This window comes from Accipiter gentilis, chromosome 8 (genome assembly GCF_929443795.1).
Source record: "Accipiter gentilis chromosome 8, bAccGen1.1, whole genome shotgun sequence".
Classification (NCBI taxonomy): domain Eukaryota; kingdom Metazoa; phylum Chordata; class Aves; order Accipitriformes; family Accipitridae; genus Astur; species Astur gentilis.
In genome coordinates this window covers 32,384,553-32,409,992 of record NC_064887.1, presented here as the reverse complement: position 1 = coordinate 32,409,992, position 25,440 = coordinate 32,384,553, and the positions used below count along the sequence as shown (strand labels likewise).

Genomic DNA, 25,440 nt, shown 5'->3' with positions numbered 1-25,440 from the left:
CAGGTCGGTGGTGGTGGTGGTGGCCGCCATGGCCGGGCTGGCCCTGCCACCTCTGCCAAGCATGGGGAGGGTGGTTGGGGAGTGCACAGTGCAGCACTGCCTGCCCCAGCTATTGAGATAGTAGAAAGAATAAAAGATAAAAAAGGTAAAAGCAAAAAAGGAGACAAGATCGATGAGTCACTAGAAAGCGCTTTTTTTTTTTTTTTTTTTTTGCAAGCGGAAGATCTAGAAAAATATTTTGTGTTTGCAAAGAAAACGAGCATTTTTGAAGCTAAGGTGACTTCAGGATCCATCAGCCATCCCAAGATGTCACTGCACATCGTATTCTACAGCCACCCTGCTCCAGCCATCAGCGTTCCCCCAGGGGAGGGGGAGCAGCCCTGCCTGAAAGGCTGGTGCCCTCCCATGCAGCAGCAGCAGGGAGACGCTTGCAGGGAACCTTCCTCCTATCACCTGCACCCAGCCCCAGCTGGCACCCACTAAAGCTGATGCGAAGCTCTCCAGTCTGCATGGGATGGGTCCTGCTTCCCTTAGCGGTGTAGCTGCTTTATTCCTTGGAAATAAGCAGCAAAGCAAGCTCTTGCCATCTGGGGAAGTTTCCCCATCCTGGCCCCTCAACGTGGCATCAGCTGTTGGGGCAGGGGGCCCACCCTACAAACCCATCTTTGCCAAAGCAGCCACGTTCCTGCTTCCCCTCCAAAAGAAACTTTCCCAGAGAGAAATAGGGAAAGAGAGGGGAAGGAGAACACTCAGTGTTTGCTGGATGCAAGTATGGTATTGAGGGGCACAAAGAACATGAGTGGACAGGGGATCCTGCTGCATCTTCTGGAGCTGCTGCGGTGAACTGGGGCTCCTGGGCTTTTAGTGGCAATAGAAACACCTCATTGTCCTGCTGCTGGTTGAAAATTAGCCACGGGCTTGTTCATGTCTGCCAGCACCATGAGGGTAACACCGGCTGGATTTGAGCATGTGGGAGCGGTGGCTGAGCCCTGGGCCACAGCTTGGCACAACAGGCTGGTGAGAGCACAGCCTGGCAGGTCCACATGTGGGGAAAGGGTCTTTTCCACAGATACATTGATGGGTATGCTTTTTCTGCATGTTTCCCAGTCAAATTATCTTCTCTGGGTGGTGTGGATGGGATTGTGCTGTTTAGGAAAGGACAGTTCTCCCAGCTATGCATCTCTTCAGCTCCTGTGCCCTCGCTCCTGCTCTGCTTCAGGACAAAAATTCATCCCTAAGATTATTTTAGAGCTCCCTTGCAATAGCTTGGGATGGATGAAGAGTGCTTGTATGTCAAGGGAGGCGAGAGGGGCTAAGCAGGGAAGGGAAGTAGGGATGTCACTGAAGAACCACTTGGACAAAATTTTTTCCTCCAAATTTTGAAATTTCTACTAGCTATCAGGTCAGTTAAAAGTCAATTAAGGAACTATAATTGCCATGGACTTTTTTTCCCCGCTTGAGGGCATTGAGCAGCCCCAGGCCCCTGTGACAGCCTGTGGGAGGTTTGCCAGCCTCAATAAAACCTCTTCCTCAGACTCACCCAAAATCCTTTCCCTGGCTTCCTTCCCAGCTCTTGTGTCCTGGGTGTGCCAGCCCCCAGAGAGAGAAAAACACACTTAAATAATTCGATCGGTGCAGGGAGTGAAATTCAATTGCCTGGATTAGATGTACTGAAAGTTTCCCTCCCTGCCCTCAAAATCCTGAGCAAAAAGGGGTTAACACTGGCAGTTTAGTCTGAACCATACTTTTTCGTCTTTGCTCATTGTTTATCTGCAGGGAACTGTGTGGGAGCATCTCCATCCGCCAGCGGGTTTCCCCGGGGCAGCGAGGGAATGGAACCTAGCTCTGGGCGTGACTCTCTGCTCCAAGTGGTACCCAGCAAAGCACCCTATGGGGGAGCACACACAGAAAAATACAATATTCTTGGGTGGTTTTTTGGTGGTTTTTGTTTCCCATGGGCAAGGGGGTTTGAGGTTGAACCAGCATCATAAATTAAAGCACAAAACTCCATGGGTGGTGGGATTCCCTTTGCAGCCCACCATGACAGCCCTCTGTAACCACTGCCCAGAAAGCCAAATGTGCAAAAAATTTCTCTTTCTTCTCCATTCTGCATTTTAAACAGAGGAATCAGGGGGTACCAGCAGCACTTCTCCCTCTCCAATGCTCTGTGCTCGCCTTTATTGATGCTACCAGCTTTCCCATCAGTGCCTTCAAGGTTAATCAATCAAGAGGGAGAGAAAAAAAAGCCATTTTTTTTCCTGCTTCTGCTCTTTCTGGCATCTTTCACACAAACCATGTCCTGGGACCTCTTCTAGATTGAAAAACAGATGACTGCATAGGGTATAAGTTACAGAAAACAGTATCAAGAGACTTTTATAGCAAAAAAAGAATTGAGCCGTGATGTTGGAAGAGGAATTAAAAGGAAAGAAGAAATGTTATTGGATGAGCCTAGAAGCAGAGGAGGTTTGTGGGAAGGCTATCCTGACCACCTTGGAAGCACACGCAAGAAGACAACTGAAATGCTTGGAGTTGGTTGCCACCACACAGGGGCAAAATCCAGGCATGATTTTTGGAAAAGCCAAAGTGGACCCGGCCCGACACACTGGACGCAGGAGAGCTGGGGCTTCAAGTGTGCAGAGGAGCCAAGATCGAGGGACCAGCATCTACCCTTATATCATAATGCAATTTAAAATGCAAATTAATATAAAAAAGAAATTCCCTAACAAAAAAGATGCCATCAAGTTTGAAATGAACACATCCTCTCATTATGCCATGCTTCACCCCGACTTGATTTTCCTTGCCAAAAGAAGTTTAAAAACACTGACCCATTCATTTCCATGGCTTCTCCTTTGCGTACAGCTCCTTCATAAAGTTCACTCTTAAGACAAGCTGAACTCCTTGCAGGTAACCTCTGCTTCACATTCTCAAGGACAGCTGATGGTATTAATTTGCCTTGAATTTTTGGTGGCAAAAGCCAGTGATTTCACCTGGCTATCAATTTCTTAAGGTCTGTATTTAAACAGCCCAGTGCCAGGCCCGCATCTTCAGGGGATGTGATCCATGCTGGTGGCACGTCATCTCGGCTCCAGCTCTCAGGAGCTCACGCCGACTCTACCACCAGCGCCTGCCTGTCTTCATAAAACACCTTTTCCTGCAGAAAACAGTTCATCTCCTACAAATGCATGGAAAGGATTGGACATCCAAGCAAACCCATATAGTTTTTGTCACTGCAGGCAGAAAATGCATTTGCCTGTTTCTACAGCAAGGCCAACAGCTTCAGCGGGACAGATCCTATGGGATGCTGATGTGCCACTGGCCTTGCAGCACTCACAGAGGGGTGTGCTGCTGGGAGGAGATGGATGTTGCTGCTCTCTGTGTCACCATCAAAATTGTTCATTTGTTTTTAACCTGCACAATATTATTTAGAGAAACCTGTAAAAATGATGCTGTTCTCCAAAATATATATAGAAATGTTGGGATCTGCATTTTCAAGAGCTTGTTGTCTACCTCAGAAATACCAAACAGAACTTAAATATGCATGGAAAAAAAAAATGTATTTATTGACTATTAAATCTCTGCAAGGGAAGTATATGGGCAAACATGTGGGCTACGAAGCAGCAGTACGGTGTAGCAGAGGGCTGACCCAGGAATGGGAAGACCTGCCTTCTGGTCCTGCCTTGCCTACAACTTGCAGAGCATCTCTTCATGTCCCAGACTGGTCTGTTCTCATTTGGTTTTGGGGCAGAGCATGTCCATTTGCTTGCAGGGCCATGTCCATTGGGCAGCTCTGTCCACTCACTTGTGGCTCTGCTGGCTCGCTTCTTCATGTAGCCATCAGCTAACCCAGATATTCACAGCCATCCACTCCAAAGCAAAAGCCTTTAAAAGGATTGCATTTTCTTAAATGACATCTCAAATCCCATTTGGGGAGGAGCTGTGCTGCTATTTGGGGCTGGGACTGTGGCGGGAGTAACCACCGGGAGTAACCACTGCCAGGACGGTGGCTGAGGATTCGGGGCAGGTGGCACCATGGCTTCAGGGTGGCACAAGATCGCAGCATTAGTTTGCAGTGTCTAGATGCATCCGCACTGCAATCATGATGCTGCATTTAAACTTTTTTTTTTTCTTTTTCCTCACAGATTCAGTCTTCTTAGACTGACGTACTCTTCAGTGGCTAAATGGAGAGGGCGACCAGTAGCCATAGTCAAGCCTGTCTAAACACGTTAGCTCATCAAGCCTTGAGTCCCATCCTCTGTATAATGCAAGACAAAACTGCTTTAGATCTTGTAAGAGATCCTGGGGATGTTGGTGGTTCATTCCTTGCTCTGGGCTAAGGTCAAAGTGCCTCCTGCCGCAGCGTGTGCTCCTTGGCATGTGCAGGAGGAGGTGTGGGTTCCAGTATCTTGAAACGATGTTGTGATCAGCAACATGGCTCCATGTGAGGAGCAACTAGGAGTTGGGCATCAAGGGCAGGGAGACAGGATGGAGATCATGGCTGGCACAGAAAGGGCAAAGAGGGTGAGTCTTCTGCTGTCCTCAGGTCTCCTGCTGTCTTTGGGGCTCCTTCTGTCCTTGGGGCTCCTTCTGCCTTTGGGTCTTCTGCTGTCCTTGAGTCTTCCAACCTGAAGAAAACGGGGCTGTGCACAGCATGAGGCTAAGCTGAGGAGTTCCACACCCAAGCACGGCACTAGTCGGTCTTCCGGGCTTCTGGAATTGGGACGCTGGGTTTGGTGGGTCATCGCTTTGAACTGCTGTGGCTGCTGCTCTGATGTTGTGGTGCTTCCTCCAGACTCCCAGGTCCATGTTTTCAGCAAAAACCTTTTTAAACAAAATTCATTGCATCTTTCATGCAAAATACGCTGCTTGTGGGGACCAGGTTCATGGTCCCCCTGCAGACATGACTAAGGCCAAAGACAGTGCAGTAGCTTTGCATTCATCCTCTCATCCATATTCCTTACGGTCAGCCACCTGTGCAGCTCCCAACCTTCCCTCCCTGCTTGTGCAAAGATTTCTGCCTGGGAAGAGTAGGTTTTCGGCTGAAAAGCTATCAGTCTCAGGACTCTCTGTCCCACTGCTCTGATGGTTTGTTGGCTTTCTGGCCTGTTCATTGTCGTTGATCTCAGCCTTCTGTCACAGCTTCCCAGCCCTTTCCCAGCACATTTCTTGCCTGTTGAATACCTGTGATGTCCAGAGACCGTGCTGGACCCCAGAAAACACCCTCCAGTATTTTCATTTTCTATGAGCACTTTATAGCCTGCAACACCAATGCAAGGATGTTGGCTTAGAAGAGAAAAGCTCATTTCTTTTCCAGTGTAAATTGTCCTTAATGCTCCAGACAGCCTTGCATGGCTTTTAAATATTGTTGACATAAATAAACACCAGCAATGGACCCTGCCAAGACATCCATTAGCCCACTGGCTGCGTGCTTGTGTGGTGGAGAGCTTTCAGCCATGGCTCCCAGGGTCTATGCCTCCTGGCACAGCCCTTCCATGGCAGCTGGTGGTTGACCTTAGCCTTGCTATGTTGGGGAAGGAAGGGACATGGATGACACTTGGACCCTTCCCAAGCATTGGTGACACCTCCCTACTGCCCCAGCCCAGCTTTGCTCGCCTCCCCTGCAAATGCACTTCAAATATTTTTGGGTCTACCGCTTTCCTGCAAGATGACAGTGGGGAAAGACTGCTCCAGGGCTACAAAAATGATAAGCGATGATTTTGTCCGGATTGTGTCAAAAAATAGCGTTCTGCTTCCCCAGTAGGAAATCAGTGCTTATTTAAGAGATGTTTCTTTATGGTGGTTCTCACTGAATACATTTAATCACAATGTTTCGGCTCGTCTGGCACTGTTCCATCACCTAAATTGATGTTAATGAAATCAAATATTCCTCATGTTCAATTTTTCAAGGTGCAATTTCAGCTTGTATTTTCTTTGCCTTTGTACCTGGTTCACCTGCACCCCTAAGACTTCCTTTTTCCTTTCTTTTTCTTTTTTTTTTTTTTTTTTTTTTTTTATGGAGGAATGCCACCAGCCAGCTCTGATTTATGCCCTTCTCCCCATGGGGGATTCAAGCTGCAGCCCACTCATACTCTGCACCAGCCTGCAGAAAACACACATGAGGTAGCAGAGAGGCAAGAAAGTTTTGCACAATCTTAATCTCTCTTCCCCGAAAGCCAGGGCAGAGGAGGGTGCACAGCCACGAGTAATAGAGAAGGCAAAACCATTTCCCAGGTGTCTCATTTTCATTTCGAGCAATTTGGCCTCTGACATCCTTGGATGAGAGGCAGGATGCGGCCACAAGGTGCTGAGGGCAAGGCAGGCACTTTCCCACTGTCTAAAATACCTTCTCCTGCAGGGGAGAGTGACCCAGATACGCCAGCACACTTTGTTTTATTCTTGAGCTAGCAGCACTTGCAGGACCTAAATGTTGCTTCCTACCCCGAGCCCAGTTTGGGCAAGGAGCCAGCAGTTATTCTTAGTCTAATTGAGGGGTATGTGTGTGTGTGTGTGTGTGTATATATATATTTTTTTTTTTAATTTTTTTTAAAAAATGCCTATAACTCTGAATGACAAATCAGGGATGTATTCATCAAAGATGTACTCATCTCAGAGCCCAGCTAGCCCGCCTGCCCCAGGGCCACTTTCTCTGCCCCAACCAGTATCTTCACCCACCTACCGCCTACAGCCAGACCTTGGTTAGAGCTGGGGAAATCATTGGCACCTCCATTCCCTGCACTTCCTGGAGGGACAACATTACTACTAGAAGAACAAGCCCTGACTGCTCTTCAAGGGAGGTTTCTCTTTTGGGAAGAAGCAAAAGGAGGGGCAGAGAGTGGTTCTTCGTCATGGGGTTGACCCGTCCCAAGGCAAGCCTGGGGAGATCCCAGTGTGTCCCACTGACCCAAACAACCTGTTCTGCCTCGAGCTCAGTGCCTCTGAGATGATCTCAGTCAGATTCCCAGGAGACTTTTGGTTGGTAGAAAAATCCCATTAAGCCCCCTAATGCTTAATGATTTTCATCTCTCAGCTAATTGCTCTGTTACACACTTTTCCCCCATCCTGTTAGTCCATAGCTGCACCCAGGCATTGTAGAAGTAATGAATTTGGAAGGGACTTCCATGCTAAATGGCTTCAGTCATTGCTGTACATTTGTTTTAACAGCTTTTCATAAGCACAAAAAAGCACTGGCCACCAAATAACTCGAAATTCATGGTGGAAGCAAAGACTACAAAAGGCCCCAGAGAAGTGACGCTGCAGCACCTGATCCTCCCACCTCTCAGCCCACCCAGGCCCCCCACCAGTGTCCAACTCCGAGTGCCACCCGAGTGATGACTAACGAGATTCACGCTATCACCATCTGTTGACCACTTCTGACTTCATGGCAGAAAAGTGAAACTAGATGTTTAAACCAAACCAAAAAAAAAAAAAAAAAAAAAGGTTGAAGACTGAGTCACAGTGAGCTGACTTAGGAATAGCAGAGCATTTGCTGAAGACCCACAAGACAGGGCCTGGGCAGAGGACCTGGCTGGTCCCAGATGATCTGTGTTTCTTAGATGAAGCCATAGAGGAACAGCTTATTTGATATCATCGAAACTGAAATTGAAGGCATCCTATTTTTTCCCCTTATTTCAGAACTGGATTATTGCAAGAGGTGGTGCGTGTGAGAAGGCACACAGGAGCCCGGGAAGAAACTCCCCAGGTCCCAGAGCTTGAGAAGAAGCATCTGAGGAAGAGCCTCGCAAAGCAACCCAAGCCAAAGCACTTTTTCCCTGCTGGGGTGGAGCAGGTGGGAGCAAACAACGCCCATCAGGTGAGCAACATGGGGACAAATACAGGGAGCTGCTGCTTGAGTTGAAGTTGCCACCAGCTCCTCCAGGTAGGGACTGGACCTACTTTTCTGCCAGGCAGGTGACTAGCACAGTGCTGTCACTCTCACCACTTCTAAGTGGTATAATTTATTGCCCAGGGATCTCCATCCTGGTATCACAGGGAGAGGTGGAACATGCTCAGCACCTTGCTGGGTCTCACCTGAAGGATGGGCTGCTGAGTCCTGCCAAAGTGGACCACTTTCCACCTGGTATTTGACATCCAGAGCTGCTGCCTTGGCCTCTTAGAGGTCTTGGTGCTGGCAAGGTGAGGGGAAGCATCTAACCTGGTAAAAGCAACTCTTAGCAGATAAAAATGGATGAAGAAGACAACTTGATGTAAAGAAGGATGTTTTTTGAGCTCCCTGCTATGGGACAGCACTGAAACACCTTGCTTAGAAGCCCTTAGAGAAGGATGAAGCATCTCTAGGTAAGCCAAGTGTCCATACGCGTGGTATTGAAGTGAAAAGTGAGAGGTGAGCCACCCTTCCCTGGCTGGTGCACAAGCTGGCTGCCCTGCAAGTCAGCAAGAGCTGTGCACACTGTAGCATGGTGCATGGTGGAGGGGAGTGAGTTTTCCAGTGTAGTATTTCCCTCATTTTTTAGAGAGAAATGTGCTAAAATGTGCATTTGCTAGCGCTCAGGGTAAAATGCCCCTCTGAGCACTGGGATTTATTTAAGTACAAACCAGGGGAGTGAACACCACTGCGGCTGAGGGGGGAGAAAGTGGTTGGAGCAACTTCAGCTGAAATCCCTCATATAGGGTTTTTGGAAGCTAACAGCTCTCCAGCTGGTGTAAAGTGATGTAAACGCATGGCCCGCAGTAAAGCAACATCAATTTGTGGTGTGAATCTGGCCTGGAGCTGGTATTCTGTGGCTGTATCTCAGCTTTGATGAGAGTCTAAATATCAGGAGCAAAAATAAACGGTTCAGCAAGCAAAGGGGAGGGTGTTCCAGATAGCCCCAACTGCTCTCTTTGAAATGATTTTTATCACCCTGGGCCCATGGATAGAGTCAAACAGGACACAGGTAGCAGCAAAAGGCACCTGGCGAATATTTTCATTATTCTGCCATGCTCTTATTTTGCTTCTGCCAGGATGCGGGTGGCTCAGCCAAAGTAGGACAGGCACCTCAATGTTCATCCCTGGAGAGGTCCCAGTCCCCATCTCAGCCAGACACAGGCTATGAAATCAGTGTCACCCAGTGTCTTTTTTTTTAAATAAGAAAGGGGGGAAAAAACTCAAACAGATTTCCACGCTTGTTTTCCGCTGCCCTAATTTCCCTGTGCAAGCATTCTGTTTGTTTTCACTCCCAAACCGTTGTAGCACATCAAAGGCAGTGCTTTGTACGCCCTGGCGCGTGTCGTGCTGCTCCTTCGGGCTGATGTGCAGTGGGATCACAACCCTAGCAGAAGCGGAGGATTTATGGTCCCTGATTCCCCATGGAGCAGAGATGGGGAGCATTTTCCCAGAGGCATTTTCCCAGAGGCCTTGGGTTGCCTATACATGGGGCTGACCTCCACGCTGTGAGTCTGACCCATGGCTTGTCTTTGCTGGCAAAGCATCCGAAGATGCTGACCCTGGCAGGGATCTGCTTTGGCTGAACCAGGACCATGCAGGTAGACAACATCCCACCTACAGACATGCAGAAAGGCCGGGGGGATGCTGGTGACAACATGGGGTGGCTGAGGTAGGCAAGGTAGGACTTCAGCCTCGCAGTGACACCAAAGGGATGTCACATTTCCATTACTGCAGCTATGTCTCGCCTGGCTGCACAGCTCAGTGAAACCCTCTCTCTTTGCAGATCTATTCCCAAGATGCCACTTCCCCCAAAAGAAGCATTGATGATGTCTTTGCACAAAGAAAAGGTGCCAGAAGGAAAGCTATGCCTTTCAGCATCCCCAACCCAACTCGCAAGATCTTGCTGGGAAAACTAGATTTTCTTACTTCCCTTGCCAATTAGCCCTAGAATAACGTGATCTCCTCAGGGAGGGGTTAAGCTCAATTAGGGGCTGTTGGATTTTCAGTGAAAATAGAAATGTTTGTGGAGCAGGGGCTGAGCAAGTCCTTCCTTGCCTGGCTCAGAGACGAGCTCTCCACCCATCCCGTGGGAAACTCCTCTGTGTTTGTCTCTTGCTGCAGCTCCAAAACAGACATCCCAGTTCATCTCCTCCTGGGGCAAGCCCTACAGTGGCTCTTGAAATATATATTTCTAAAGACTCTAGGTTTTTCTGTTCCCAAAATACAGATTTAGCCATTTTCTTCTGGTATGACCAAGCTACATCCAGTAGCTCAGGCTTTGAAGGAAACTAGTTGATGCTGGAAAGGGAGAGAAAAAAAACATGCCCCAAACCTAGGTTGTCTTCTCCAGGCATGACTGTGCACCATCAACATGTGCGAGCAATGCTGCTTTGTGGGGGGGATGAGAGCTGTGCCCTGGCCCTGGTTTGTTTTCAGGGCTGTGATGGGCACTACATATTTTGCCTGACTTTCTCCACGCAGAGCACCCTGAAAATCCAGCCCTGCTTGGCTGGACACCGGTGGCACCCCGGGAGCCCTTGGATTCAGGGGTTATGAATGCCAGAGACGACATGCTCATCTCAAAATCCAGACATGCCCTGGCTTTATCTCCATCTTAGGCTGATTTTTCTGTCTTAGAGGTTGTTGGGTCTTTCCATAGCTGCTTCGGGCTCCCTGGTCCCAGGTGGAGGTTAGGGTTAAGGTTAGGGTTAGGGTTGTGAGGCACATTCAGCACAGCTGGACTCTTTCTGCTCGCCCCTTGCCCCCTGGCTGCAAGTGGTGGGATGTGGTCTTGACCCCAGGTCTGATGCACCTCTATGCCTTCTTCCTTGGCTTGGGGGACCCCTTGCAGACTCTCCGCCTTGCCCCCAGATGGGATTTCGGACGCCAGACCGTGCAGGGATGAGGATGTCTGGTTTGGGCTACCAGCTGCTCAGGTGCATGAACATCAGCCTAATCACGAGCCGTTCCTACCTGTGTCCCCCATTGCTGCAGTACCTGACACAAACCCAGAGCAGCCTGGCAGGGAAAGTCGAGACTTGAGTCCCCCCTCATTGCACCACTTGGGAGAGATTAAGTGACTTGCCCAAGGTCACACAAGAGTTGTGGACTGCCACTGCTGGGGTTTAGCATTCAGCTAATTGATACCCTCAGCATCACACAGGCTGCTGTTAAAAAGTATCAGAGAAGATGACGCGGGAGGTGTGAGCATCTTAGCAAGCACAAAGAGTTTTAAATAGAAGCGAAGCCCCTGTTTCTTTCTTGAATGAGGTTGTAGGACTGGATTTTTCACTGCAGGTTTTGTTTATAGTTGGTGGAAGTAAGAGAGGGTACGTGGCACATTTTGGGAGGTGGCATTGTCATAGAGACAGTGTAATGTCTCACAGACCGTAATAAATACTGCTAAATATTTAAGACCTTATAAATATTTTAAAAGAATCCCTGAGTAGTTATTGATGGAGTTTAATCTGGTGCTTGGGGAAACTATTCCTCTCTGTGGGTCATAAAGAGGAGATGAGATGCTTGAGATGGAGGAAGCTGGTGATAACAGCTGTGAAAAAAAGAGTCTGTATGGGGTGCAGTGATGGGAATGTGACATTAACTGATATTTATTGGCACCCAAATGAGCCATGGGTGCTGCAGTCCTGCTCTACCCTCCCAGCACAGCACCCAAGAAACTGTAGTTTCGGCACATTTTGGGCAAGTGCTGGGACCGAGGGCGTGTCGGTGACTCACCACGACACAAAGCTGGGCTGACTGGTTTTGCCATCTGCCACCCCTTTGAGCCAGGAGCACTTGGCCAGGCTGGGCATGTCTTGCCCTCCCAGACCCCTTCTACCTATGAAAGATTTTGGCTATCTGCTACCATTTCACCAGCTTGGGTGTCAGTGGAAGCTGCTCTACGTGGCTGCAGACCCCGGCCAGGATTACCTTAAAAAGCTGCTGAGAGATGAGCACGAATGCTACAATTCCCCACGTCCAATAAATCACCCAGGGTGTTATAAGTATCGTCTGTCCTGGCTCTGCCCTGGGTCGGATCCTTCCCGCTGCCATGCTGCCTGTGCTGCCTGTGGTCCCCGAGCCCCACCAACGCCATGCGGAGCAAAGCCAGGGCTCAGTCAGGCCCTCCCTGTCCATCAAGTCCTCCCAGAATCCCATTAGCCACCTCTTACTCCATCGATTGCTCTGGCTAATTATGCATTCAGACTTCAGCCCAGAGATGAAATGGAAACATGAGGCAGCCTTGCAGAGGCCTTGACTTCTTACTCATGTTGCAGATGGTAGAGGCAAAGCCTCTCTCGAGCTCCTGACAAGCTTTTGTTAGATGGGGGCTGGGGGGAAATATTTCTTCCGGTCATTTGCAGATATATTCACATTTAAGCAAAAGGGAAAAGGGCGAGTTATCATTCTGCACATGCATTGCTCCCAGCTCCATCCCAGGCTGCGATGGTCTCATTAAACTACCCTGCAGCTCAGTCATCTCAAAAAAAAAAAAAAAAAGAAAAAAAAGAAAAAGTGATTCTTGAAATTCAGGATATTAAAACAATCCAACAGAAAAACAAAAACCTCAGCTCCTGCCTCTTCCTCCCTCTTTACTTACAAAACTCCATCCCTTTATCTCAAAACCCACTTTATGTGATGCAGCAGACTTCAGTGCTGCTCTTCTACCAGGACTGCGTTGAATAATCAAAGAGCAGCCTGCTGGGATTTTTAATTGCTCAAATTTTCTTAAGAAGCCATGCAACGGCGAGTTTTACTTTTGATGGCAGAATCCTCTTTCATTGTTTTGCGTCAGAAATGTTTTTTACCCAGCTGTTGGTTGGGATACAAACTGTCTTCAATAACAAAGGCATGTAGGATATAGGGACAATTTAATTCTAATTAGACACAAAGGGTGAGGAAAGGGAAGATTGTGGAGATTTGCTGACTTTCATGATTCACTCTATCTATAAGCTATGTTTTTCTGCACAAGTCCAGGTCCTGGCACTATCTGAAATGAAGTGGGTGGGAAACTCTATGGCCAAACAGGTTCAAAACATCTAAGGTACTAAGGCTCCTTACAAGAAGGCCACATCTGAACAACATCTCGCAAGCCCCTTCCTTGGACAGGAGCAGACCTGGAGCAGCCCATCGCTCCATAAACCAATGTGCAGGAGATGAGACAGCCGGGATACAGGCAGACGCTACAGAGTTGATTAAAATCCAGAAAAAAGCTGTAAAAAAAGGCCAAGTGCTTCTGACAGAGTCAAATAATGATGTCCCAACCCTTTCCTTGGAGGTCACCCAAACTTCTGCCTCTCAGCACCCCTGCAGCCCCCCACCTCCACGTCACTGGAGCTCATGGGCACTGTGCAGCCAGGAGAGGGGAAGGATGGCATGAAACCTTCCTCTGCAAGGGCAGGGAGATGCCTAATAAAGCTCTGCTAATCAAAGGCTGATGAGCAGAGGTGGAAAGCGGGACGGAGACATGTCAGAAAGAGTTCAGGTTGATAGATGACCCAAGCTCCGGAGATGAAGCTGTGTCAAGCTGCTCTTAGAGCTGGGCAGAAATGAAACCATGTTTGGTGAGCAAGGCCGTTTCCTTGAAGCCAGAAGTTTGCACGCAGAAGGATGGGTTGTGAGGAATTTCAGAACTTGAAAAAGGCAAGAAAAAATGTGTAACGTGCCAAAGTGGGGAACAGAGGCATTTGCAGAGAGGTCTTTTCTTCTACAATATAAGAAAAAATGAATAAAAAGAAAATAGAAAAAAAAAATCAATATCAAAACACTGCATCTCAATTGACCTGATACCATCTTTCCCCCTCCAAATCCCTCTTGTTTCAGTCTGCAGAAATCATCAGAACAAGCCTCCAATTCTCACATATCCATGGGACAGTACAAGCCCTTTCCCCTGCAGAACTACAAAGAAATTCAGTCAGCATCTTCCTTCCAGCTCTGGCAGTTTGTTGGCTCCCTCTCCAATCCTGAAACACCAGGAGGGAGAACCACGCAAACCCTGGAGCCTCTGACCTTGGGCAGTTGATGCCTTCAATGCCAGTATTTTACCCAAGACCATCTTCAAAGTGAACCACATATTTTTGGTTGAAAAATACACTTTCTACCTTGCTCTGCAGGGCTGCCCTTTGGTTTTCATGCTCTGAACCCCAGGCAGGAGGAGGACACAGTCATGTAGGGGTTCCCTGAGCTGGAACAAGGTGGGGAAATGATTTAATTGACAAAGCAAGCACAAGCTTGTCAGCTGGAAAAGCGCCAGCACAGGCTTCAGTGCATTAGCAGGGCTGCGCGGATGAGATTTTGGTTTTGACATTGGTTCGTTGGCTTTTGTCCTTTGGGTGGCATCGTTTGCACGGGAAGGAAGCAGGAGGTGGACTGTGGCAAGGCCAAGATGGAGGGAGATGTCCTTTAGGCAGCAAATCCCACTGCCAGCAGTGACGTGCCGATCCACGTGTCCCCAACAGTTCAGCACTGAGATGCCGAAGCCAGCATGGGGACATCTCAGACGTTCCCCTCCTGAGCCAGCTGCAAGAGAGGAGGGTTAAGCATCTACTCCGTGCTCACTGTTTCTCCGAGTGTCAGTGGGAAATTAAAGTGAATTGGTTTGAGTTTGGGTGTGTGCTGGCTGTGCTGGCCGACCTAAGCAGTTGGGCTCCCTGGTACCGAACAGTGGTGGGGTTTTCATGTGGCTTTAACGCAGGACTTTGTTCTGAATCTGAATTATTAAGACCTTTTGCATGGGATCTGCTTTTCCTTCTCCGTGCTTCTTTAGGATATAAATGGAGTTTCATTTCAGGCTAAAGCCCACCAACGTTCATGTCAAGTTTGAGAAACAAGCTCTGCCCTCTTCTCTCCTCCTGCCTTTCCTGCCCACTACATTAACATCCTAAACTGTTTCTCATAGCCACATAAAGCTAGAAAATACAACTCAAAATTGTGACTCAGAACATACATATATCTCAAAGCACATCTGATACCACAAATAACTCAGAGTGTTTTCAGGGCTATGTGGGTGTTTGTCTCAACCCCTTGGTATGGATGGCTGTACAGCACTGTATCTCACCTACTTTTTTATTATATATTATGTATCTTATGTTAATTATTAATTTATATGTATGTTATTCATTTTATATACACAGACATGAATCAATCTCATTTGGTGAGCCCTAGTGACCCAGCCTTGTAACCGGCAGAGGCCGGAGGAAGCCCTGCTGCAGTAAGTTCAGCTCCACACAGACATGAGGGTCAGCAGTGGGTTGCAGTTGCATGTCTGGGGTTGTGACAAGAATCCTAGCTTTCTGGAAACCCAAGGATAGCAATGATACTGAGTCTTAACTTCACGTGACTGGTGCAAAAAATAACCCAGTAGGAACCTTTCTCCCACTATTAGAGACTTCAAAATAATTAACCCATCTCCTATTCAGGCAGAAATCCTATGGGAAAAGGTTGGCTTTTGGCCTGAATAAAACATGATAAGATCCAAACTGAGAGAAATGATGGTTGGCATACAATCTTGTGTCTACAGTGGCATTCCAGTGCAAACCCTATACTTCCTTTTGGCTTGATTAGTGCCATGTGTTAAATAGATACATTGTATCTCTCTATGTTAAGCAAAAAAAAATCCTTCTATCAGGCTCACAAAGCTCAAATATTTGTCTGAAAGATAAAGAGAATATTTTTGCACAAATTCAGCTGTTTGAAATGCAACATTTACAGGATGGAGTACTGTTTTGTTCGGACTTGTATAGCACAGACCTAAAGGACTAATGCAGATTTTGGTTGAGATTCCCATGGCTTCACATGATTATTCTTTTAGACTCGGGGGGAAGTGTTTCTCAAACAAAAATGAACATGGATTTAGAAGCTAAATTTTGTGTCCTTTCCTCGTTGGAGGCCTCATTTGTCCTTATCAGGTATCTCAAGACTTATATTCCAGGATCTCGACAGGACATATGCAAAGAAAATTTCCACATCAAGCCATCCTCTTTGAGCTAAAACCTATCTTCCTGAAAGATGTCTGAGTCTTGATTTACAGCCTTCAGGTGTCAGAGAGTCCATCAGCTATGCAAGTACTTTTTCCTACTACTTGATTACCTTCACTCAAGACCACACATGATATTTGTAGTTTGAAGTTGTGTGGCATCTAAACCTGCTCCTGGCATCTCACAGGTCCTCATTCTGCTGAATAAAGGAGTCCCTTTCCACCACATATCACATATCCTTTCCCCAAGCAGATACTTAAAGGCCATGATCAAGTTGCACCTTAACATCTTTAAGTATGGATCTAGACTGAGCCTCTGTAGACTCTTGCCACAAAGCCTGGTTTCTGGAGCTAATGTAATTCTTTTTACTGTTCCTCCAAAAGGGGTTTGCTAATGCTGTTCACGAAAATAATACAACCTTGCTCTTCTGCTTGATATTCCCCTGCTTCTTTCTACAAGGATTGCATTTGCTGCTTTATTTACAGCGTCACACAGGGTTTGCATTCAGTGAGCTGTGCACAATCACTCCTCAGTCCTTGACACAGTCACTGCTTCGCAGAAGACATTTGCCTGTTGTTTATATTTGACACGCGTTTCTCTTTACTGGACATATGACTTTGCATTTGACTTCGCTGTTTGAACAAGCCCTTTTTATCAAACAATCCGAGTCAGGCAGCACAACTGACTCATTACCATTATTAATCAGTATTCTACCCACTTTGGGGTCATTGGCGGTTTTTACCAGCAGGGATTATACATTTTCTTGCAGGTCATTGATAAAGATACTGAACAGTATTGAGTTAAAAAAAAATATTAAAAAAAAATCTCACCAGGAGTCTACTAAAAACACCTGCTGGATACCAACATCTCACCAATCCTTATTTTCTAAATTATATCTTGTTACTGGTTTTTAGTCCACTGAATATGGGCCATGTTAGTATTTTTAGTATTACTTTTCTTAATCAAAATATCATCTAAGACTAAATAACGTGGATTACAGAAATCTTTTATCAATAGTTGCGTCTATCAATCAAGCCCCTGTAATTTCATTTAATTATTGTTTTTACTTGTAAATAGTTCCTCTTGTTTCTTCTTGTTCACAATTGCTTTTCACTTAGGGAATAGGATTTTTTGACGTTTCAGGTATAGTGGTGCCCAGGACTACATTTGGTGGCACTTATGAAATGGAATAACAATGTGATCATTTGCATCTAGAAAACCATCATTTTCTAGCCTGCTGCCCAGCTCATTATGATCTACAAGAACAAGGTCTGATGCAGAAATACCCCAAGCTGATTTCAATTATTTTTGCACTTGGAAACTTATGTACAGCTTTTAGAAACCCCAGGGATGCTTCTGCAGCTGAAGCACGAGACCTTCAGCATCTGCTCCCCAGCCTCAAATCTCCTATCAGACATCAAGGATGGCTCCTCTCTCGACACTCCAAGAAGGGTTGTTAGAGGAAGTGATCTTTCTACTCCCGTTTTATTTGGTGGTCTGCAGTGGACACTTCACTCTCAGAGGACTCCTCCCCACCCCAGGGAAGTCACTGTTTGTATAGGGATCTCCAGGCATTTTGAGCTTCACCTGAACCGTCAGTATTTATGGCATGTCAGACTGCCTTTGACAGAGACTGCCCTTCCTCCATCCCTCCCCCTCTCCCTGCCTCCCTCTTGTCTTGCCTGAACAGGCTGTAGCAGTGATTCTAGCATCCCCGTCATTTGGATCATCTCACGGATGCTCAGCAGTATCAATCATCTCACAGGAACGTTGCCGATTCCTTCGGCCCGTCATCAATCTAGAGGTTGGGTATTCTAATGTTTCAGTGAACCGCCCGTATTTTTGTTCACTTCTGCCACACCTGGCTTTAGCGGCTTGGCCCGCTCCCCCCCTCCCGGCTCAGAGAGGATACAAAACTGCTGCAGCCGCCGCAGCCTCGCAGACCCAAGCGGTGGATGACAAATACCGGCCGGGAGCCCTTGCCAGGACCGACCCCGGCGGTGTGTGGGGGCGGTAGCGTGACGAGGGGAGTGCGGGCGGGGGGAGCCCAGCTATCTTAAGGGAAACGTAACCCCAGGTTGGATGCCAGCCCTTCCGCTGCCGTCTCTCGTCGGGGCCGGGGGCCGGGTCGGCCTCCGCCCGCGGCGCCTTCAGCACCGCCCGCCGCGGACAGCGCCCGGCCCGGGGCCGCCCCGCCGCTCCCGCCCCATCCCCCCGCCGCGGTCCCCCGCGAACGGGGACACACCCCCCCCCCCCCCCAGATGCTCCCCCACACCCCCCGGGATACAGCTCCAACCCCCCCCCCCCCGCCCCCCTGCCGGGGGTCCCGGCGGGACTGACCGAACATCTGGATGTGGCCCTTGGTGATGGGGTTGAAGCTGCCGCAGGCCAGCAGGATAACGTGGGTCTTGGTGGTCTCCGTCATGGTGCCGGCGCGGCCCTGCCCGGCCCTGCCCAGCCCGGCCCCAGCCGCTTTTTGTGTCTCGGTGCGGCTGCGGCGGCGGCGGGAGGGAGGGAGGGAGGAGGGAGGAGGGAGGAGGGAGGAGGGAGGGAGCGGGGCCGGGGCGGGAGCGGGGGCGGTGCCGCGGCTGCGGGAGCGGGGCCGGGGCCGGGGCCGGGGCCGGAGCCGCCTCCCCGCCCCCCCCGCACCGCCTGGGGCACGGGTGGGTGGCCGGGCACGCTTGCACACGCGGATACGGCCCAGACACACAGGCGCAGGCAGGCAGGCAGGGCAGCCCCTGCCCAGGGGCTGGGGGCTGCGGCCAGACACCCCGGTACGTACAGGCAGAGATACCAATGTATGTATACACGTACACGTGTGCACGCGAACGCACACCCACGTGCACGAATCCATCTCCAGAGGCACGAATGTGTGCACGCACAGGTGCAGAGGCATGCGCCCACCCACGTGCGCGCATACATACACACACACATATGGGCACACGTCCACATGCACGCCCCCTGCATATGCACACACACGTGCACAACTTCACGTGTGCGCGCACACGCACACAGACATGCATATCCCTCCAACGAGGAGGGCCGGGGAGAGGTGACAGATACCTACATGCGCATACGCACACACACACACAGGGGCTGCGCCCCCCTCCCAAGCAGCGGTGACACACTGGCATCCCCAGGGCTGAGGGGATGTAATGCACACCCACCCGCACACACACCTCAGTGTTCAAGAGCAGCTAGGCTCTGCGTGTTCCCCCAGCCCTGCTCAGATGACCCCAGAGACCCCAGCCCCAGCTCCTGCAGGCCCAGCCCGGGACCCACACAGGCCTCCCAGCCACCCCAGCCCCAGGGCAGCATCACTGCAACGCTCTTTTCTGGGGCCCTGTAGGGAAACTGGCTTGGGAGGCTTTGGCTTCACCCAGCGCCTCCATTTCACTGTCTGAAGGAAGCAAACATCAAACACTTGGTGTGGGTGCAGAGAAAACCAGTCTTTATGGCAAGGTAAACCAGCACCAGACTGACTGACTGATTGTCTTCATTTCTCATTTGTATCATTGCAGCATTGCTGTTCTCTCCTAAAGAAGCTCCTCTTCCCGAGAAAGGGCTGGCAGAGCCTTCTCTGCTCACAGCCTCTGTGGACAGAGCTGCGGGCAGCTGCCTTCAGCCACCTCCCAAAGGCTGTCTCTGTCCTGTTGCTTCCCTCCATCTCCTACAGGCAGCCTTTCCTCCCAGCAAGGAGTTATTTGCCAGCAAAAGGTTTCCCTTTCCCTTCCTTCATCTGTCCTCCTCCCTCCCTCCCTGTCCTTAAGAGGTACCAACCGCATGGCTTCGCAGCCACTGCTATCTCCCCTCTGCCTTCCCAGGGTGGTGGCTTCCAGCCCTGCCCACAGCAGGGGGGTGTATTCCTCGCTGTCCTGCTAAGAAATTATTTCCAGTCCTTTGCTTCAAAACTTTTGCCCTGCCAGCTCAACTGGGTGCTGGGATGCTCATCGGTCCTATCCCTGAGCAATATGAAGGAGCAACACCCCCAGACAAGGAACTCAAGAAGACATTGAGTCCATTTGCTCAGGGAAACTTTAAATCCTGGCTGCAGTCATAGCCTTGGGAGCACACAATAGCAAATGCTGGTCTCTCTGGCCACGTAGGGGTGCAGTAACACACCCTGGCATTTGTTTTTAATGGTGATTTCTAGTTCAGACTAAGCTAGCATTGAGGGAGAGGGATGCTGAGAGAGATGGTGTGCTCTGCTCCTTGCTCCCTGTCTCTTCCCTTTGACTCCATCCAGATCCCCAGGGAGATGTAGGACATATTACCAGGGTGCTCCTCTGGCGACAAGCCAGCTCGAAACCCGCTGGTGTTTGGGGGCTCCCAGCCCCCTTTGAGTAGGCCTTGCAGGTTGAAGGCTGCAGGATGGGGACCGGGGGGGAGGCAGGCAGAGCTGCCAGAATTTAAACAAACCATTAAAAACCCCACCCAGACAGCACAGGCAGCATGGAAAGGAGAAAGAAGTTTATGTGCATTAGCCAGAGGTTCTTACAGCCAGGAAAAAATAAAAATAAAAAAAATACTAGTCAAATACTCTCAAGTAGGAGGAAAAAATGGTATTAAGGGTGTAAATGTCTGGCTACAGGCAAAAATCCTTCAGGGAATCCTGTTTTCTCACCAGCAGAAATCCACGTGGGGAGCTTGCTGCTGCAAACACAAAACTATTTGGGTTCTCAGAGGTTTGCTCTTGGTGTGAGTCTCAAAGCCCAGCAAACCCCATGACGATGGGCTGGTAGGTGACATGGACATGGCAGATCGGCTGCAGGATGGGCTGAGCTGGGGGATGAGGTGGGATCAAGAATGGCAGCCCAACCACCTCCCTGCTGAGCTGGTAGAGGTGCTGCCTGCACAGCTGCCTCCCCTGACCCCTGCCAAAAACTATCTTGGTGGCAGCATGACCTGGGTGCAAGGCCGAAGGAGGTCAGCCATCAAATTAGATGTGCGCAGTGACTCCTAATTCATGCAAAGGTCTAAAGGTGTCCGAAAAACATGGGTGTCACTTTTGCTTGCTCAGCTCAGAAAGGCCAGGGGAAGCAGATCCATCTCTTTTCATCAGTTGTGTGCATAAATGGTGATAAATAAATGAACAAATAGCATCAAGTCAGGAAAGGTATGGTGCATTTTTATGTTTTATCAGAAAGTGGTGCTCTACCTTCTTACTGGCTCTGTATGGACATTTGATGATTCAATGGGATGAGGTTTTGGGGGTTGTGTTGGATTTTTTTGTGCTGCTCTTCCGAGCTTACCCCAAAAGGGAGAGATAAGCTACTTAAGGAAAAATTGTGGCTCTCTGCTGTTTAACACTGGTGCTGTGCCCAGTATAACTCTGCCTTTAAAGCCACAGGCTTTAATTGGCTTTTATAAGCCTCGGGGTGACAGCAGAGGAAGAGGACGTTCTTCAAGCTTCTCTCAGTCCCATGTGTGTGCTGACTGACCGGTCCTGTGTGTGCATGTCTCTCTCTGTTTTCACAAAACTTGTTGTCCAATTTTGTTAAAAATTAACCAACAGGTTCAAAAGCTGGAGTCTAATACACCAAGGGACAGAAACCTCTTTTCCTTTGGAAAGCAGGGAGACCTCAATTGCCATGCTTTTGGTGCTGAACTATGAGATGTTTCTGGGTAAGCTAGTTTCCACGTTGGCAAGGTGGGGATAACAGTGCTTGTTTCCATTGTGGATGCTCTAGTGTCTCTACCAGAGGGAGCAATCATTGCTTGAGTAAAGCAGTGGAACAAGCTGCAAGCCGCCACGGTTCCTGCACAAGAGCCGACCTTGGGCTCAGCCACCCCCCCAGTGATGGGCCCAGAGCTCCTTAGCTCACCCCCCTGCATGTCAGTGCGGGTTTTGGATGGGAATGGCATTGTGACACTACTGGTTTGGCTCAAGCCCAGAGCTGCAAGAGGTCTTGTCGATAGGGAACATGGTGCTTCTCTTCTGCATGTTCCCACCTAAGATGGTGTCCTACCCCCTTCCCTTGGGGTTGTACAACTCTGCACTGATATGAAATGTGGGAGAGTGCCCTTTACAAGACCCCTTCACTGGCTTCTTTCATACAGAAGAGACTGAAGCTCAGGTAAGACACTTGAAAATGAATTTTTTGTTAATCCTAACCCCATTCCCCACTAATTTTGCACAGGAAATCTTGCGGGGAGGCATCTTCAGCCTTCCATAGGTTGCACCACCTGCAGCCACAGGAGCATCAGGTGCTGCTGTTGCAGGAGAAGGCACAAACAGAGAAAACCGTGTGTGGCCTAGCTCTCCTGCTGCCTGGTGATCCCCACCACAGCCCACTGCGCCCACCAGCAGCTTGTGTGCAGGGCGGAACCTCTCTGCCTGCTCCATTTCATGCGGTGGTTTGACCTTAAACACCAGATAGTGAAAGGTTAAGGTGGCCTGTCCAGATGTGGGTTACCCGTGGTGGGGATGAGGTCTGGCCAGCGCTGCCCGTACCTCTCCCTTTGCTTTCCTGCTGCATGCTGGGGTGGGTGAGCGATGTGGTAAATCAGCTGTCACTTAGCAACGCTGCTGGTTCAGGAGCGGCAGCGGGTTTGAGGCACAGCCCACCAAAATGTGCACCCAGAGCCAAGCGCCTGGTAGAGACCGGGGTGCAGAGGGAGAGAGGCTCCTCACCTCCAACACAGACTACGTGTGCGGGAGGAGGTTATTTCACCTTTTCCCCCGCCCAGTGTTTTCCAACCCAGCCTTTATTTTCTTTTCCTTGCTGCTTTCTGTGAACATGTGGGTGCAAATTTCCTACTGGTGAAGACAACGGCCCCAGCTGCAGGAGCCAGATGCTCCCTGCCAGCCCTCACCGTGATTGCCATGCAGTACCGGAGCACCCTGAGACCCCCAGCTGATTTGGGCTCCAACCCAGCCCATGGTGGCAAGCAGCCATCTGCCATCTGTGGAGCTGGTGCAGCAGGACAGAGGGTAGAAGGATGAATAGCTTGGTTTTATTCTCCAGGGAAGAAAATAGCACAGAGAAATGCAGCAACTTGCCTACCCTGACACAGGGCGCTTGTAGCAGCACTGCAAAATCCTTGCCTGTGGGACTTGAGAAGCGAGGCTAGACCTGTTAAGCACACCTGAAACATCGCCTATGTTTCACACGAAGGGTATTTCTGCATGCAGATCTGTCCAGCTCTTTGCTGTCTGGGCAGAGGGGCCCCAGAAGCAGTGGGGCCATGCAGCGGAAAGCAGAAAGATTGTGACTGTGCGCGCTGGGGTGAGGGATGGGGACTCCTTGGTCCCTTTCGCACTGCCTTTCATCTTCTCTCTCCCCTTGGGCTCAGTAGGAGGAAGGGAAACCTTCCAGCTTAAGGTTTTTAAACTGACAGTTTGTAAAACAACTCAAATCTATTGGAGAAAATCCTGCCAGGGTGGGCAGTGGGAGAGGCTGCTCTGCAAGGGCAGGCAAGCAGGGACGTGAGCTTAAAAGCAACTCCCAAGCAGAGGATGGAGGCCCTGAGGAGGTTCCTCACATCTCTCCTGGCTCCTTTCCTCGCAGTCCGATCCCAGGTGGGACCTGCCATATGGGAAGTGACCCTGAGTTGGGTATCCTTTCACTGCCCCCCACTGCCTACTCTCTGCTGCTGGACCCAGCAAGCACAAATCAAATCGAGTCCTTTGGCCATGTTACTCACAGCTGAGCAATTGTGAGGTCCAGCCAAGGAGTTAGAGCAGCTTAAACCAGTTGTGAACCTACCCTGGTGCAATTCAGAGCCTTTGCTGTCTAGAGCTAACAAGGGGGTTCCGTTCTGCTCCCCACGCACCAGCCCTGTAACTCTTAAGAAATTTTTGTAATGCAACAATGCACATTTAAAAAAAAAAAAAAAGCCTTTCCTTGAGAATTAAGAAGGAAAAGATCTTTAATTAGGGAGTCACTCACTTTGTGGCCCAGTTGGAATAAAATCCCTGTGTTGTGGCTTAACCCCAGTCAGCAACTAAGCACTACGCAGCTGCTCACTCACTTCCCTTCCACCCAGTGGCATGGGGGAGAAAATCGGGAAAAGAAGTAAAACTCATGGGTTGAGATAAGAATGGTTTAATAGAACAGAAAAGAGGAAACTAATAATGATAATAACACTAACAAAATGACAATAGTAATAATAGAAGGATTAGAATATACAATTGGTGCACAACACAATTGCTCTCTACCCACTGACCGACACCCAGTTAGTCCCTGAGCGGCGATCCCCAGTTTATATACTAGATGTGACGTCACATGGTATGGAATACCCCGTTGGCCACTTTGGGTCAGCTTCCCTGGCTGTGTCCCATCCCAACTTATAAAAACATAGAATCATAGAATCATTTAGGCTGGAAAAGACCTTCAAGATCATCGAGTCCAACCATCAACCATGCCCACTAAACCATGTCCTGAAGCACCCTGTCCACTTGCTTTTTAAATAGGGAAAGCAGGGATGGCGCTCCAGGGATGGCGACTCAACCACTTCCCTGGGCAGCCCATTCCAATGTTTGACAACCCTCTCAGTAAAAAAATTTTTCCTAATATCTAACCTAAATCTCCCTTGCCTCAACTTGAGGCCATTTCCTCCCATCCTATCACTAGTTACTTGACAGAAGAGACCAGAACCCACCTCACTACAACCCCCCTCAGGTAGTTGTAGAGAGCGATAAGGTCTCCCCTCAGCCTCCTCTTTTCTAGACTAAACAGCCCCAGCTCCCTCAGCTGCTCCTCACAGGACTTGTGCTCCAGGCCCCTCACCAACTTGGTTGCCCTTCTCTGGACACGCTCCAGCAACTCAATGTCTGTCTTGTAGTGAGGGGCCCAAAACTGAACACAGTATTTGAGGTGCGGCCTCACCAGTGCCGAGTACAGGGGAACAACCACCTCCCTGCTCCTGCTGGCCACACTATTTCTGATACAGGCCAGGATGCCGTTGGCCTTCTTGGCCACCTGGGCACACTGCTGGTTCATATTCAGCCGGCTGTCAACCAGCACCCCCAGGTCTTTCTCTGCCAGGCAGCTTTCCAGCCGCTCTTCCCCAAGCCTGTAGCGACTGTATGGGGTTGCCATGACCGAAGTGCGGGACCCAGCACTTGGCCTTGTTGAACTTCATACAATTGGCCTCAGCCCACCAATCCAGCCTGTCCAGATCTCTCTATAGAGCCTCCCTACCCTCAAGCAGATCGACCCTGCCTCCCAACTTGGTGTTGTCTGCAAACTTGCTGAGGGTGCACTCAATCCCCTCATCCAAATCATCAACAAAGATATTAAACAGAAAAAGGGCCCAACAGCGAGCCCTGGGGAACACCACTTGTGACCTGCCGCCAGCTGGATTTTACCTCATTCACCACGACCCTCTGGGCTCGGCCATCCAACCAGCTTTTCACCCAGTGAAGAGCGCACTTATCCAGGCCATGAGACGCCAGTTTTTCAAGGAGTATGCCATGAGAGACAGTGTCAAAGGCCTTGCTGAAGTCAAGGTAGATAACATCCACAGCCTTTCCCTCATTCACTAGGCGGGTCGCCTGGTGATAGCAGGAGATCAGGTTGGTCAAGCAGGACCTGCCTTTCATAAACCCATGCTGACTGGGCCTGATCCCCTTCTTAT

At 49.5% G+C, this 25,440-nt stretch overlaps 1 protein-coding gene across 1 annotated transcript in view; it reads right to left on the bottom strand.

The window, feature by feature from the left end:
* Nucleotides 1-18,367, bottom strand: part of NMNAT2 (nicotinamide nucleotide adenylyltransferase 2) — a 31,922-nt gene extending 13,555 nt beyond the window's left edge. The window contains exon 1 of the mRNA XM_049809011.1: nt 18,199-18,367. Within this exon, the coding sequence (XP_049664968.1) occupies nt 18,199-18,283 (85 nt within the window). The 5' untranslated portion in view covers nt 18,284-18,367. The remainder of the gene's footprint in view (nt 1-18,198) is intronic.
* Nucleotides 18,368-25,440: the final 7,073 nt, after the last annotated feature.